The 15,747-nt window shown below is 33.5% G+C and overlaps 2 protein-coding genes across 6 annotated transcripts; both read left to right on the forward strand.

Moving 5' to 3' along the window:
* Positions 1–2,196: 2,196 nt before the first annotated feature.
* On the forward strand, positions 2,197–2,640 carry LOC121254206. Its single transcript, XM_041154165.1, has one exon. It carries the CDS (start codon positions 2,197–2,199, stop codon positions 2,638–2,640), a length of 444 nt encoding a protein of 147 aa, XP_041010099.1.
* A 6,525-nt stretch (positions 2,641–9,165) lies between these two features.
* LOC121254801 (uncharacterized protein At1g10890) lies at positions 9,166–15,720 on the forward strand. Of its 5 annotated transcripts, none has more exons than XM_041154957.1 (5): positions 9,166–9,261; positions 10,208–10,406; positions 11,800–12,015; positions 14,217–14,436; positions 15,303–15,720. In XM_041154957.1, the coding sequence occupies exons 2-5, from the start codon at positions 10,270–10,272 to the stop codon at positions 15,567–15,569; spliced, it is 840 nt and encodes a 279-aa protein (XP_041010891.1). In that variant the 5' UTR covers positions 9,166–9,261; positions 10,208–10,269; the 3' UTR covers positions 15,570–15,720. The 5 variants fall into 5 exon arrangements, with proteins under 5 accessions (XP_041010891.1, XP_041010892.1, XP_041010895.1 ...); XM_041154958.1 differs by having other exon boundaries at positions 9,199–9,415; XM_041154961.1 differs by lacking the exon at positions 9,166–9,261 and having other exon boundaries at positions 10,264–11,654.
* The last annotated feature ends 27 nt before the right edge of the window (positions 15,721–15,747 follow it).

Genomic DNA, 15,747 nt, shown 5'->3' on the forward strand with positions numbered 1-15,747 from the left:
ATATATATTTTATAATTAACATCCACTTTGTATTATCAATTTAATACAAATTTTATATACCAAAATCGTCTTAATATAAATTCTACAAAGTTGATTTTAATGGATAAGAGAGAGAAAAAAAAGTAAAATAATGTTTGAAGAATGAATAGTGCTTCTTCAAATTTGAAGAAGTACTATTCATAACTATGCAAAAATTTAGAGATGCATAAGTCAATGTAGATGAATTTAAAGACATATTCTTTAATGGAAAAATTTAATTGTAAGCGATTTTACGTACTAATACGCACACACATTCAATATGATTGGTCAGAAAGTAGATTTGATTGAAAACAATGTTAATTTAAATTTCGAATATGAATGTAACAACATTAGTACGCGGATTAGTACACAAACTTGCTTGTACATAGCAAAACTCTTCTTTAAATTTAAAGATAAAGATGAAGATAGAGAAGCTACTACCAATACTTTAGTTAACTATATTTTTTTTGTACATAATCTTTAGGTATGTAACCAATGGATTGTGAATTTAATCAATTTAGTACATTCTCTCCATGAAGTCAATTCCTTCATCTATTCATAAACATTTTTTTTTTCCGTGTGAATCCTATTTTTCATTACAAAATCTGTTCTTTATGTATAATTCAGAACATAGAGGGTTTGACGATGAGGAGAGGGGGAGAGGGGAGTCGGACCCCCAAGGGGCATATCAACTTTTCCACCTAAGGAATATTGGATAACAAGAGAGAAAATAACTTAAAACATGACAATATTTTCTATTATAAAGTTTTAAGTTGAAGTCATCAGTTAGGACATCGACATCCCTTTCACATTTAAGAGTAGATCCTTTAACATTAATGTTGGCAATAATCATCCGAGCGAGACGAGGATGGCAAACAGAGAGTAGAATAATCTTTCTAATATTCCTGTACTATGTGCAAGCTACTTGTTATCTTGCATATTTATTTACTAGGAACTTATATTAGCAAGAGATTGTGAACCACCAGAAGATTAGCATTTAGCAGACCCTTTTTTATTTTTTCGTATTTTTGTAGAGAAAAGGGTGTGCAAATTATATCGAAATTGGTGCATATCAAGAACCATCTGCTTCATTTAGATAGTAAGATAAAATAAGATAATTTTAAATAAAATATAAAAATTAAATAAAATATTATTTTTTAATATTATTATTATTTTAAAATTTAAAAAAATTGATCGACTATTTAGTGTATTTTTGTCAATTGAGAATGGCCCCAACCTTTCACCAAAACGAATGAAGTCATAGGAAAAGCTGTCCTCCATATCTCCCATCCCCCATTAGCATTTCTTTGTCCCCACTAAGTTAAAAAAAAAAAAAAGATTTTTCATTTTGTTGTTTTCACTGAAAATAAAGAGAGCTCCAACGGCATTATCAAAGCAATGAAAAATGCTTCATAGATTATACAAGCTCTTTATTTATCAGTGCCACGACTTTTATTTTTAATTGTGAAGTTCGGGCATTTTTTTCTCCAATTGATCGTATCAAATATATAAAATTCTATTTACAGTCTCCAAATTAGAGACTGTATGTACAACCTCTTCATTAAATAAAAAAATTATCATTTTAATAAAAATATTATTATAATTTAAAAATAAAATTAACTAAACTTACAATACAATCCCTATTACTATATATATATATATATATATATATATATATATATAATGGAAGAACCAACCACGACAGAGTCCTTAGTACTTATTCAGGAAATCTAAACTAACGGAAAAACTAACATAGCAACCCACCATCATTACCTCCTACTTAAATCGCAATTTGATCCCACGAAGAATCGAACTTGTAACACGAGACTCATGTACACAAGTTCGTCCTTACCATTACCCACGGGTGGATAATTGACCATATCAAATATTAAATCTATTTTTCTAACATCCCATTTTGTGTATGAGAAAAAGACAAACACCTGGTGGGCGTTAGAATGATCACAATCATTAATAATAATAATAAAGTTAAAACTATAGTCGAACGTTACAAAAGAGCTGTTTTTTTCATGAATTATTAAAAATTCCTTTATCCAAGACCTTTTCCAAGTTTAAATACTCGTTATAACATGCTATTGTTCATATGATTCTCCACTCCCACCCAGCTTTTTCATTTACAGACACCGAAGCTAGATCTGCAAAATTCACACCCACTAGAAAATGGAAGCTCTGCTTTACCAGTTCAACCTCCTCTCGGGCCAATCTTTGCAAGATAAAAACTTCGATCCATCCACCATCGATGACGCCATAAGGCTGTTCGAGATCGAAGCGTACAGGTCATGGGCAGCCATGGAGCTCGAAGAGCAGAAAGAAGTAGAAGAAGCCGAGACTGCGGTGCAACGAACCGAGGACTACATTGACTCGGTCATGGAAAGCGCCATGGACGAGTTTCGTCTATTCGAGGAGGAACTCGAAAGAATGTCGATGGCTGAGCTGAAAAGCTTGGTGAATACTGCCGAGAGTGCTAGAAATATGGGGAATTTGATGGAAAAGGCCGCATCTGTTGCTTCCACGAGGTATCTAGAGGCCGCATTGAATTCTGCTACTGCTTCCATGAAGTCTGCTTGGAAAGGACTTTCATCTAAAAAGGTCCATCCTTCTTAAGGGATTATAAATGGTAAATTTTCTTCGCATCATGGTAAGGATAAGCCAATCTCAGGATATTTTATCCTAATTTTATTTGTTCTTCTTCAGTTAATTATTGTAATATTTATTTCAAGCTTTTATATATATATATATATATATATATATATATTTGTAACATGGGAAACAAACTATATCCATGGAAATGGATTCTGAAAAATTGTGATTCTGACAATTCATTTCTGCCAAACAGCTTGATTAATCATTTTTTAGTCTAGATACTGACATGGCTTGGGCCTCTGCTAAAAATGGTATTAAAGACTAACTCAGTTAGAAATGTGGAATTTGAGCAATACTACTTGTAATGGATTGGTATGATGTGGACTTTGGGAATTTAACGAAGGGATATTATGATATATCATAGCGAGTGAAAAAGATATGTAGTATATAAAATCCTGTACAGATGATGTATATTTTAAGAATGAAAATTTCATTAAAATAAGACATGTTAAATTTTTTAATTGAAAATAACACAATTTTCAAGACACTAACATAGAATAATTCAAATAACTTGATGATATACATTCAAAAATTAAGGTAGAGACCATGGACATACTTACAACTGTTTTGGCAAGCCAAGTAGCAAACAATCAATTCAATAATCTGAAGTAATTAAAGAAAATTAACACAATTTGTATAGCACACCGGAATTTGTGTGATCCAAATTTCATAAAAAATGCCAGATGCTTGCAACACAATGGATCCATCTGACCGGAAGTGATCAATGTCAAGCAAAACAGTCTCCATTTTTCAGATTCATGTCCACAAATCTCAATGAACAAATAACCTTTCTGATATAGAGTAATTAATTTATACAACCCTCAAATGACAATTATCTTAATAAATAATTATATTTAAAAATCTTTACACTACACACAATCCACATAGCTTACCTTAATAGATGGGATAAAGCTACGCCCACCGCTTCAACGTCCTGCTTCATCCATCCCGCTTGACGTGGTAGCCCATGTGAATAGTTTAGAAAATTTCCTCTTCTTCAACCTCCCTCCCAAAAATGTGAAGCAGCCCCTCTGAAGGCCTCTCTTCTGAAAACGTGAAGTAGCTTTTCCCTCTCTTACTTGTTTCCCTCCCTCTCTCCCAAAAACATAGTTAAAGTCGAGGCCGTTCAAAGGATCCATTTTCGGTACCTCACTGAACCTTTTGCCATTCTAGTGCCCACTTCGATATTTTGGTACTCGTTTGTTCAACAAGAATTTTTCTTCTTTAGTGCTTTGTGATATGTTTTGTTGAAAAGGTTTTATGCACAATAAGGGTGGGGTAGTTTTAGAGTTTAAACGAAAGAGTATGCTCAAATGGAATTCCAAATTTATAAGTTGACATAGACTCATAACACACTCCATAGAGGTCTCCACCACAACCACACAATGTAGGTACCACAATCTTAGCTTCCTGCAAAATAGACTTTCGAAGCTTACATGATTTTTTCATTAGATTTCTCTCCTGTGTCTGAATACTGCTAAGATCTTTATAGATTTGCTTCTTTTGCTCATAAAGTTTTCTTAGCTTCAACTCTATTTCAGCATCAAACACCTCTTTATCATCATCCCCCTTATTACTATCAACTTCCAAAGAATTCTTAAGGTCAACATTTCCATCCCTTAAGTTAGCATGCTTTGTTTCATAAAACGTAATTCGGTCAACTATTTTCTCAAGATTAGACCACAAAGTAATTGAAGAGCCCACAGTTGAATCACTCTTTTCATTGCAAAATTTCATGCTCTCTTCCACCAAACGTTGATCAACAAGTGTATCAAATAAATAATGGTAGTGAATTTGGATGGACTGTCGTCACATTGCCGACCCTTACAAGATACGGCTTGTACATCTTCCCATCGCTGCCATATAGATCAAAACCTATTCGATTTGAGGAATAGATATGAAGAAGGAATAGGATTTGGGGGACAAGATCTGTCGAGATTTGGGGGGTTGGGGATTTTGGGTGGGTCATTCTGTGCTACAGGTATAAAGAATGAATCTGTATGAAATAAATCCCATTTGTTTGTTTTTTTTTCTTTAAAAAAAATGCTACTGTAGCATGTCATATCAAGCGGGATATATGAGTGGTGGCTATAGAACGTTCCGGATAGATTATTCTATTGACTGCAGTTCTATTGTCTATGAATATTGAATGGCTTTTTAAAACAAGGATGAGATGCACCAGAGAATACATATGCTTCTATATTACATATGGGTTATTACTAAGGGAACATGTTTTGTAGCACATATAAATATACCCTAAACAGCAAAAAACATATTTGTATACTAGTAGTGTTGGGTTAAAGATCACATAATATGATTAGTGAAAAAGTGTTCCCATTCGTAGGTTTATGTTTTTCTAATCTCAAGATCGAAGGGTATAAATCATTTAGTAAGAGCTGTCATATAATTTTTAAATTTCCTTGATAATGCCATCCAATGATGGTTACTCTTGCTAAAACAAGAAGTGTATATTTTAAGAGCAAATATTCTCATTGGTCAAGTTGTTAAGGTGTTAAAAATAGCCTTTAATATTTTTTTACCATGTAGGCCACCCATAAGGCTAATAATGGAACTGTGACACACAATAGAAAGACCCATGAAGGAAAATCACTCCCCTCGCCTAGATTTATGACTATAAATAAACCAGTCTGTTCGATAGTCTGCTCGGTACTCTCTCAGTTAAACTCAAATCAAATTCGATTCGTGAAAAAAAAAAGTTCGTTTGTGAAAGCAGATATCCGCTCGTTTTGTAAATGACACATACTTGACAAAACTCGACTCGACTCAGCTAAGACTTATTAAGACCCGCTCATTTATGCTCGAGTCGACTTGTTAGCTCGACTCGATTAAAACGCATTTATATATTGATAAATATATGCATACATCTATGTATATATACATATATATATGTATTATCTAATAATATAAACATACCACTTTTATAATTAAATATATAATATGTAATCTAACTACTTAGGTCTATATATTGAATATATTTCATAGATATATTTTATAATTTTTATAATAATTAGTCGATAAAATTTAATAATTTTATATACTAGCATGTGAGAACCATATATGAAATAAATATATGCTATCATATTAAGTGTATGTATTAATAATATATGTAGGCATATAATATATTGTTATTTTAGATAAATATCAACTAGTTAGATATTAATTGTTTATAAATTTTTTAAAATTTTATAATTCAATAGAGGTTCTACTTGTTAGTTGTATATATTTAATATTAGATCTTTTATTTTTTTATTTATTAATTATTAAATTTTATTAAAAAAAACAATCGAACTCGAGTTCGAATTGGACTCGACTCAAACTCATTTGTGAGGTAAGTTTGAATTTGAATTGAGAGTTTAATTTATCAAGTCGAACTCAAACAAAGAATAAAAAAAAAATCCTGAGCTCGAGCTCGAGAAGCCGAGCCCTGCCTAGATCCCTTACCCCTCTATCATCTCTCCCATTAATTGCTTTCGGTCTGTTCGTGTTTCCGTTAATTGCTTCGATTTAAGGAACCAACTATTTCTCTTGCTTACTTGCTCTGCTTTTCTTTCTCTTTCTTGGAAACAACTAGTTCTCTATTTTTGGTGCTGAGCACTGTGTGAAAGGAAGTCCTACGATTTACTCTTATTTTCACGATTTGAATTTTTCCTTTCTTCTGAACCATGCCTTTTCGCCAAGTGGTCTTCTTGTTTCGTGCATAACCCATTTGCCTTTTGGTTGTTCGAAAATGTTGCTTTGTTTTCCTCTATTCAAGCCCACAAGGTTAGGGTTTGTAGAAAATAAGGGTTCTTTGCAAATTACGATTGGTTTCATGAGGCTAGTTGTCTAATTTTCACTGAAATGTTGGTTGCTTAGGCTCTCGGTGGCTCTATTGAATTGAAATTTTTGGTCATTTCGAGGGACTATTTGTTTACTTGGTAAATATTATTGCAACCTACTAAAGCTGCACGTCGTATGGTCTCTAAAGAGTCAGCTACAAGTTGCTCTCAACCTGCTTCACAGTCCACCAAAGCTACAAGTCGTGAATCATCATATTCTGATGTAGCTACAAGTCGGTTGATACTAGAATCTTCTTGGCATTTTGTTTTGCTATTTTGTTTTATTAGTGAGATGTATAATTGGTTATTTTTAGTAAGTGTGAGTTAGGCTATGCACGACAAGCTGTATATAAGAGCCCTCCTTGATGATTGAGGAATACAATTTTTTTACAAAGTATTCTCTGCACATCAATGGCGTGAACCTTTCTCTTATCTTTTGTTCTTTTTCTTTCCTTTTTACTTTGTTACAAATATCCCGTGTCCAAATTCTCAGCAAGCTTTTTTCAATTGGAATTTCAGTCAGTACTGCAGAGAGATGCACTTTGAAGCCCTTGGGAATGGGGATGTCGAACTGGAAAGTTGAATCTTTAGGCTCTTTCTGGTTTTGTTCATGTGAGCTTTTGTTTATTTTACTTCCACCACCTGTAGTGTAGGTTGGAAAAAAAATTATACCAAGAAACAAACCATTTCTACGATGAGGGAAGGACGATGGTAGGACGGCGGTGGCTGCGTTGGTCTGCCGGTGGTGGCAACAGGTGGTGGAAGCAAGAGGCACAAAGACAAACGTCGGGTAGTAGAGGAAATGGAACAGTCTTACCGTTCCAAAGAGATTATGTTTTTTTAATTGAAGATTAGTGCATCTGCAGCCCCTTTATGAACAAGAGGTATATACTTTTAATATGGTGACGATGGACTTATAATTTTTTTACCACTACTTTACTAGTAGATCTTAGTGTATTTATTTATTTATTTTTAAATATTTTTTTAATATATTTAATTATTAAGAAAAAATTTAAAATATATACAATTTTACTAATTGTCACTTTCTTATTCATTAAGTAAAAAGAAAATTAAAAAAAATTAAAAATTTAAAAAGAGTAATATAAGGATAGTAAAAGATTATTCTTTTTAATATATGTTATAGGTAACGTCTTGGGCTTCTTTCTGTGTTGTGTAGCTTGGTTCTGGCTCGTTTGATAACTCGAAACAACAATGATTTGTTGTGATTTTTCAACTAGGCTTGGTTCATGATCGCTCTTCGTCCTTTCGAAAAACTGTTGACCCCTTTCGGCTATTGATTCGATCCAGCCTGCTGACTAGGATTTATTACATATTAGATTAGTCTCTTGTATGGTCATCGTACCATATCTACTTATCATCTAAAATAAGATCATGTATATGGATGTAGGGACGTTCTCAATTTATGTAATTTTTGAATTGTGTGTGATCGATTCTAATTTTTATTTACTTTTAAGTTAATTATATTTTATTCTCTCGAACTTTTAGTCAATTTATAATGTGCCTTCAAAACTAATAATTACATTAAAGTGAAACTTTAAATTTTCAAAACTTCTCAATCCCTCCATTCTGTCTACCAACAGCGTTAAATCTAATTAAAATTCACTATACATGCTGCTCAGGTGCATAATATTTACTATAAAGATGTAATTTTTTTATAATTTATTATCATTGACCATATAAAATATAAAATTATATATGCTATCAATTAATAATAAATCATAAATCATTAAATAATTTTTTTTATTAATTTCTATATGGTTAATGAATATCAAATAATTTCATTGTGTACATAGATTATTTATACTTACTTGCAACTTAGGTATAAAATAATTTTATATATGGTTAATGGTTAATGGTTAATGATTTATTATTAACTGATATCATATATTATTTTATATGGTCAATGATAATAAATTAGATAAAAATTATATCTTTGCATTGAATTTTCGTTAGATTTGTCGCTGTTGGTAGACGAAATTGAGAGATTGAGAAGTTTTTAAAATTTGAGGGTCTATTTTGATACAATTATTAATTTTGAAGGCATATTGTAAATTGAGTGAAAGTTTAAAAGAGTAAAGTGTAATTATCGCTTTACTTTTTCTTCTTCCCATTCCTAATATAATGATACTAGGGTCAAATGAAAAGAGATCTAATTTGGAAGGTTTTTCCATTTTGATATTTATTATAATAAATGATATTTACAATTATAGAAAGTACAAATAATATATATTCATTTTTTAAAAAAGTGAATAAATATAAGACTCATATGAAAAAATTATTTTTTTAATAATGAACTCTTGTTTTTTTCAAAAAAAATGTATAATACTTGCACAACTCATAATTATATTTAATATTATTAAAAAAAATACACGGTACTTTCACAATACTCTACAAATAAAGTGATTGGTTCTAGCATTATTTTAAAAAGAGAAATGATAGTTGCAATCTTAAATATGCAAGCGCTATATAATTATTTTAAAAAAAGTGAATAAATATGACTCACATAAAAAAATTTTTTTTTTTAATAATATATTCTACTTTTTTTTAAAATGACTTTACGATACTTACACATTCTATAATTACACGTGGTATACTCTTTTAAAAATAATAAATTAAAAAGGGACTCCTTTAACAGCCAGTGGATGGTGCATGATCTAATTTACAAACGGCCGGGTCCCAGACGAGGTGGCATGATCTGAGACGGCTTTTCTAGCTCTCGCGGGTACTAACCCTCTCCTTGTCTCTAGGTTTTCGGTCTCGTTAACGCTTCCGATTGATACAAATCTACAGACTAGCTGTCAGTTAGGAACTTAGGGTTTAGCTAGAGATTGATACAAAATTCCCAAACTTCAAGATCTTCCGAATTGGTCCGACAGGTAAATCTAGTGCCTAGGGTTTCTCCTTTTCAATCACAGAGGTTTTTTTTTTTTCTCCAATTTTGTATATCCCCTGTTTGCTCCCGAGAAAATCGAGGAAAACTGGATTCGAGCAATACATATAGGTCTTTTGGCTTTCTAACAATATCATAATAGCCTCTTAGCGCAGCCTAAAGCATTATTCATCAAGCTTTACGAAAACCGCTCCCTATTAAGATTCTAATACGATTATTGGTTCTAATACGATTATAGGTGTACTCCGTTTTCTGTCTTTTTGATAATCGATGTTGGGCATACTGCATTACCTATCAAAAAAGAAAGAATGAAGATATTGAACATGTTGACGTTATTGATGCTCAATTGGTTGATTGTTCTGAAGAATCAGAAGTTCCAAGTTATTATTGTTTCCTATATTTTCTCAACAGCCAAGGTCAAGTTTAGTAATTGGTATATCAATCTAGTTTCAATATTGCCGCCAAATTAGCGGAAAATCAAGGTTTGAAAGGTTTTAATTATCTTGTTGGTGTTAATTCTCTTAGCATTGAATCAGACCTATGCTGACTGATATGTATTAATTCATTTGTTTTTACGGGGAAAAGATTGGTTTCAGTGTTTATCCGTGACTCATGAGATTGGGAAGTCTTCAGGATAATCCGTAATCATTGTTATCAATCGATATTCTTATCTAGATTTTTTTTGTTGATGTTGATATTAATAGATCTAACAGTTCGAATATGTGAATTGGGCATTTATTGATTGACTTTGGTTGATTAATTTTGTTTGTCTTTTTAGGGGAAGCATTATTTTTGGTGTTCAATCTTGATATTATAAACATAAAGTTGAGGTTGTAGGAGATGCCTCGGGATTTGTCACGGTCGAGATCACCTTCGTATAGGCGAAGGTATTCACCATCTCCCGTGGGACATAGGTATAGCAGGAGAAGCCGAAGAGAGAGAAGTCGGTCTCCTTATTCATCCTATTCATATAGCAGGTGATCCTGTTTATTGTACCTCTTTCTTGTACTATTTTTTGATAGATTGCAAGCATTTTAAGAAAAATTGAGGACCCTTATTTTTCATGCGCTCTGGATTACAAATGCGTTCAAACTGATCTGTATGGATCTTTTACTTCCCTGTGGATTTTTTAGTGCTTCTTTATCTTTCTAATGTGAAATCTATTTCGTTTATGTTAAATATTACTTGATCTTTGAAAATTCTTAGTGTAAGATTTAAAACAAAAATTTGGAAATGGTGGTTCAATTTGTGCATGCCAAATTTGAATTACTTTTACAAATAGAAAGAAGAGTTGAAAGAAGGTCTGGGCTTCTACAAATATAAAAAGAAAAAGAAAAAGAAGAGTTGAAGTACAGGCTGTAATACTTTATATAGGAAATACTTATAAAAAAATACTTTATATAGGAAATATCTGTCATATTATAACTATGAATGCAATGAATTTGTGTTTTGGTAATACCCTGTGAGAGAAACCGATCAAAAATAGGTAATACCCTGTGAGAGAAACATGGATAATAGAAATTGATAGAATGTTGGAATTTCGTATTTGTTTTTGTTAGAAGATGTGGAAAGCTATCAAAATTAATGAGAAAATGATATGTTTTTCCACAATATGAAGGTTCACAACTTTATGTGGGCTGTTGATGGAACATGATTATTTTCCCGTTTTGCCCAGCTAGATGCATCTCGTATTCAAATTAAATTTTTTCATCGCAATTCCTCATTCTGGCTTCTTTGTTTTACATGTGGTAGTGGACGCAGATGGATAGTTACATTGTCTTGGTATTTGTATAACTTGTTGCTGTTTGGAGAGTCTTCTGTTTTCATGAGCACCTTAAAGATCTGTACACGTATGATTGATGGTAGTCATGCCAATTTTGAAGCATGTTGCTCGATTATGCCAAAAAGTTTGTTGATTAGAGATGTCGCTCAGTTTGTAAGCAATTGTCAGTGGGCATATCTGACCTTCGTGGAATTTACCTTGTGTATAGAAATTCAACAAAAAGAGATTAATAAAATAATTGGAGCAAAAGATTAAGAGTGGTGTGAGGGTGGGATAGAATGCATGCTCTTCATGAGAGAAATGGAAAAACTCTTTCTTCCCATTGTACGGGAAGTGAGCTGGTGATGGGGGCCATTGGTTGTCCTTTTGTCGCTCGATTGTGACATTTGCTTCATGTGATAAAAGGTGGAGCTCACAAAGGTTATTCTTAACAATGTATGAGGTAACTTGTACATGCTTCTATATTTACTGTACTAAATGGTGGACTGACTTAATACTTATTATTATTATTTTTTTTTTGTGTATAAATGCTTTCAAATTCTTTTCTTTTTGGTTGGTTGCTAAAAAATATTAATGTTTTTGTACAGATGGAAAAGTCGTTCTATTTCCCCAAGACGCCGCAGAAGTCGTTCACCTTTTAGACGTCATAAAAGTCGTTCTTCAACCCCAAGACATTATAAGAGGCATAGGAGTAGAAGTTCCTCCTCATCTCCTGTTCGAAAATCTTCAAGTTCAAGTCTTGGGTCCATAGAGCAGAAAAATGCGAGTGAAAAATTGAGATTAGAAGAAGATGAGAAGAAAAGGTATATCAATTACATCACATATGCTTTCTGACTTAATGATGTTTTGTCTACTTTCTGTTGGTTTATTTTTTAGGCTGAAATTATTAGAAGGCCATAAATCACATTTGCATGTGTTATATTTTCCTGCTATTTTGTGTTTAGAAGGTCTTGGGGCTTGTACTGTAGCAATATTATATGTGGGAAAATCCTTGTTTGGTGTTGTATAGTATTTGCTCCCATATGGCATTTGTTCTATTATAATGATATTTTTACAAGTAATTCTATTAGAATGATGATTTGATAAATTCATCATTCTGTGGAGTCTGGTTCCACACAGTTCAAAGGTAATCACTTTGATAATTTTTGCTCCTTAGCAACCTCTGGAGTGCAATATCCTGGAAGATATTTTCATGATATTTTAAAAAGGAGAAAAATTTTCGTCACAAACCAAAATCCATCTGTTCTTTTGTATCAAAAGCACGCAAAAATATGTTCTACATTTCTTAGTGCACTCATGGATTTGAGACAGTTTCCTATTGCAAATTTTCATATTGTATGATTAGCCAATCTCATCAGTAGTCTTGGAATAATGTTGGAAGAAGGCCATGGGAACACAGTCCATGACAGTGATGCTGGTAGCAATGATTGCAACTTGTATTAAAATGAACACAAGTACGTTTCTAAATCACAGCTAGCTAACACATTAACTAATTGTTTTTCTTGTTCTACAGAATTTTTATAGAACATATCAATTTTAGCCTTCCAAGATGATTATAGCTTTTGCTCTCCCAATCATAGGCAAAGTCAAATAAACTGCCTGGGGCTGGCCCTCTATAACTTGTTATTTCTCACCCATATTTTGAATATAAAGACAACGAACACAAACAATGGAAAATATTGAGGATGGTATAATATTTACAATAATGTTTATTCAGAAACGCTAGGTTTCAGTGGATACATACCTAGAGTTCAAGGCATGCTTTCTTCCTTGCATTTCCTGAATCAGTTAACTTCAGAATTCTCTTATCTTTGTTTTCTGACATTCATATTGTACCTCATTATCTGAATGAAACATAATCTGAATTCCTTGTTCTTTTTTTTCCCTGTGTTCTGGGTATCTACTAGTTCTAATTCTGGTTTACATCCGCCATGGATCTAATGTTGTGAGATTTGATTGACAGCAGTAATTTGAATCTCATTTAATTAGTCAATAAATGTTAGGGGTGCGGGCAAGTTGATCTATTCTTGGGCCTAAGCTGCAATCGTCACTTTCTCTGGCAGTGCTGAATACAGGTTTAGAAAGTTATGGTCATTTTGTTAGGGCTGTAGCGTTTATAATTTTTATAAATATGAGAAACTACAGCTGCTTTGAGAAGCAAAAATCTGCCTAAAGAGCGCATGCCACTTCACAAAAGCAGTGAAAATCATACTACTAAATGGGTTCCAAGTAGCTTCCATCTTTAAAAGCTGAAGCAGCCTTGGGGAAGCCATGAAAAGCCCCACAAAAGAGGCCTTAGTTGAGTTCTATTTGGGTTGCCCCTTTAGGTAAAACGCCAATCCATTACAGCTGTACTTCAGTTGGACTCTAATCTAACAAAGTTGCTTGTATTGCAGTCCTCGTACTCAATGGAGCTCTAATTGTTGTCCTGTAAATGCTTTCTGAATAGCCAAATTTCTAGCTTTTGAGATTGTTTTGGCACTGACTTATCACAAACCCTTGGCTAATTATTTTAAAACATATAAATATTTATCTTATAAAAAATGTTCAGTGCAAGAATTGAAGGTTTCCAGTGATTAGTTTTAAAACTGCAGCAGGTTACTTGGCTTTCTTCTCGACAGGATTTTCTGAAGGAAGATACTGCTATAGTTCAACTTGTTATATTTGATGATCAAATTGGGTGTTTCGTTTATCTACTGTTCTCCAGTTTTGAAACTCATTTGTTTGGATCAGGATTCGGTTAGAGGTATGCCTTAAAAGCATAAGCATATATTTAGCGCCTTTGCTGTCATGAAGGTTAGTTTGCCATATTTTATAAAGTATTGAGTAGAGAAAAGGGAAAAGAAGGAAAGAAGTAGATAAAAGATAATTGACCGTTTAGTTTTGCAGTTGTCTTGATTTAAAAACATTCGAGTCACAGTTGTGGCGTTTGGGATCATTAACAGCGGTATTTCCCCTGCCTCACGAGTGGCCATTTTCGGCCTAACTTTTTCTCTTTACTCAGGCGACAACAGGAAGCAGAATTGAAATTGATAGAAGAAGAGACTATGAATAGAGTTGAAGAATCAATCCGTAGGAAAGTTGAAGAGTGCATCAACTCCGAGGAGATTAAGCTGGAAATACAGAGGCTGTTGGAGGAGGGGCGGAAGAGACTTCATGACGAAGTTGCAGCTCAGCTTGAGAAAGAAAAGGAAGCTGCCATTATTGAGGCTAGACAAAAAGAGGTATATACTTTCGAGCACCCACTCTTCTCCTTCATCTTTCTTCGCACTGGTACAAAAGGCACATTATTATAAGCATTGGAATTTACCACTCTGAGTACTGGGGGGGGGGGGGGGGGGGGAATTTCATTCAGAAATCCTTTTTAACTTCTTTTATTTATCTAGTTTTTAATCCCCCGACCCCACTTCAGTTGTCTGTCACATATGTTACCAAGTTTGTTATATGCAAGAGGAAAAATCAATCCTGAAACTCAGTGGGCTTGTGCGATTCAAAAAAATTTGTGGGTAAAATTACCGTATAATTACTCTCTTGTCGGGGTAAAAATATATGCTATATGGTAGGTTGGATAATGCCCAAGTTGGCGGTGGAGTTATTGTGGTTTGGGGAAAGTCACTTTACTGGAGGCCGGTGTAGCTTCTCATGGAATGCCAATTTCGATATGTCTTGTATAGAGTATATGTAAGGGAGAAAGCTTGTGTTTGATAGACTTGAATTATCACCATTTAGATCAAGATCTTTTTTCCCCTTTTTTGATTGGATGAACGTTATGTCTTGTATGCACCCTTTTGTTTTTAATGAGTTATTGTAGAGGTGAGTGCTAAATTCATCTTATAGCTTTGATGGGCCTCTTTTCTGCCTATACCTCACTCTATTGAGCGGTGCTCTTTTTGAAGGAGCTTCTTTTCAATGTGTATTTGTATTAGAAATCCTAGGTTTATTTGAACTGATTCATATTTTCTACCTTCCAGTCCTTCCCCCTCCCACTCTCTCTCTCTCTCTGACAAATACACATTGAACTGGCCAAGGCAATATTATTTCAATTTTTTTTGCCAAGTTGACAATGTTACTTGATTTATTTGGTTTACAGGAGAAGGCTCGTAGGGAGAAAGAAGAGCTGGAAAGGATGCTGGAGGAGAACCAGAGGAGAATAGAAGAAGCTCAGAGAAGGGAAGCTCTAGAGCAGCAGCGGCGAGAGGAGGAACGGTACCGGGAGCTAGAAGAGATACAAAGACAGAAAGAAGAGGCTATGTGGAGAGAGAAACAGCAAGAAGAGGAAGAACGGTCAAACCAGATGAAATTGTTGGGCAAGAACAAATCCCGTCCAAAATTGTCGTTTGCACTGGGCTCCAAGTGAACGTTGGTGGAAATTTGGTTTTATTTCTCCCTCTCTTTTTAATCATATATGCTGGACTTAATTTCGTGTTCACATTGTTAATTTGTAAAAAATATGATCCTTACTGAGGTCTTTGGTGTGATTAATGCGATTTTCCCTCGTGATTTCTAAATTTTACCTATCTGATTTGGGCCAAGTT

Source organism: Juglans microcarpa x Juglans regia, chromosome 3D (assembly GCF_004785595.1).
Source record: "Juglans microcarpa x Juglans regia isolate MS1-56 chromosome 3D, Jm3101_v1.0, whole genome shotgun sequence".
NCBI classification, from domain to species: domain Eukaryota; kingdom Viridiplantae; phylum Streptophyta; class Magnoliopsida; order Fagales; family Juglandaceae; genus Juglans; species Juglans microcarpa x Juglans regia.

Coding starts and splice junctions, on each gene's coding strand:
- LOC121254206 (XM_041154165.1), top strand. CDS start 2,197: ATGGAAGCTCTGCTTTACCAGTTCAACCTCCTCTCGGGCCAATCTTTG.
- LOC121254801 (XM_041154957.1), top strand. CDS start 10,270: ATGCCTCGGGATTTGTCACGGTCGAGATCACCTTCGTATAGGCGAAGG. Junction 10,407..11,799: donor TCATCCTATTCATATAGCAG/GTGATCCTGTTT, acceptor GTTTTTGTACAG/ATGGAAAAGTCGTTCTATTT. Junction 12,016..14,216: donor GAAGAAGATGAGAAGAAAAG/GTATATCAATTA, acceptor CTCTTTACTCAG/GCGACAACAGGAAGCAGAAT.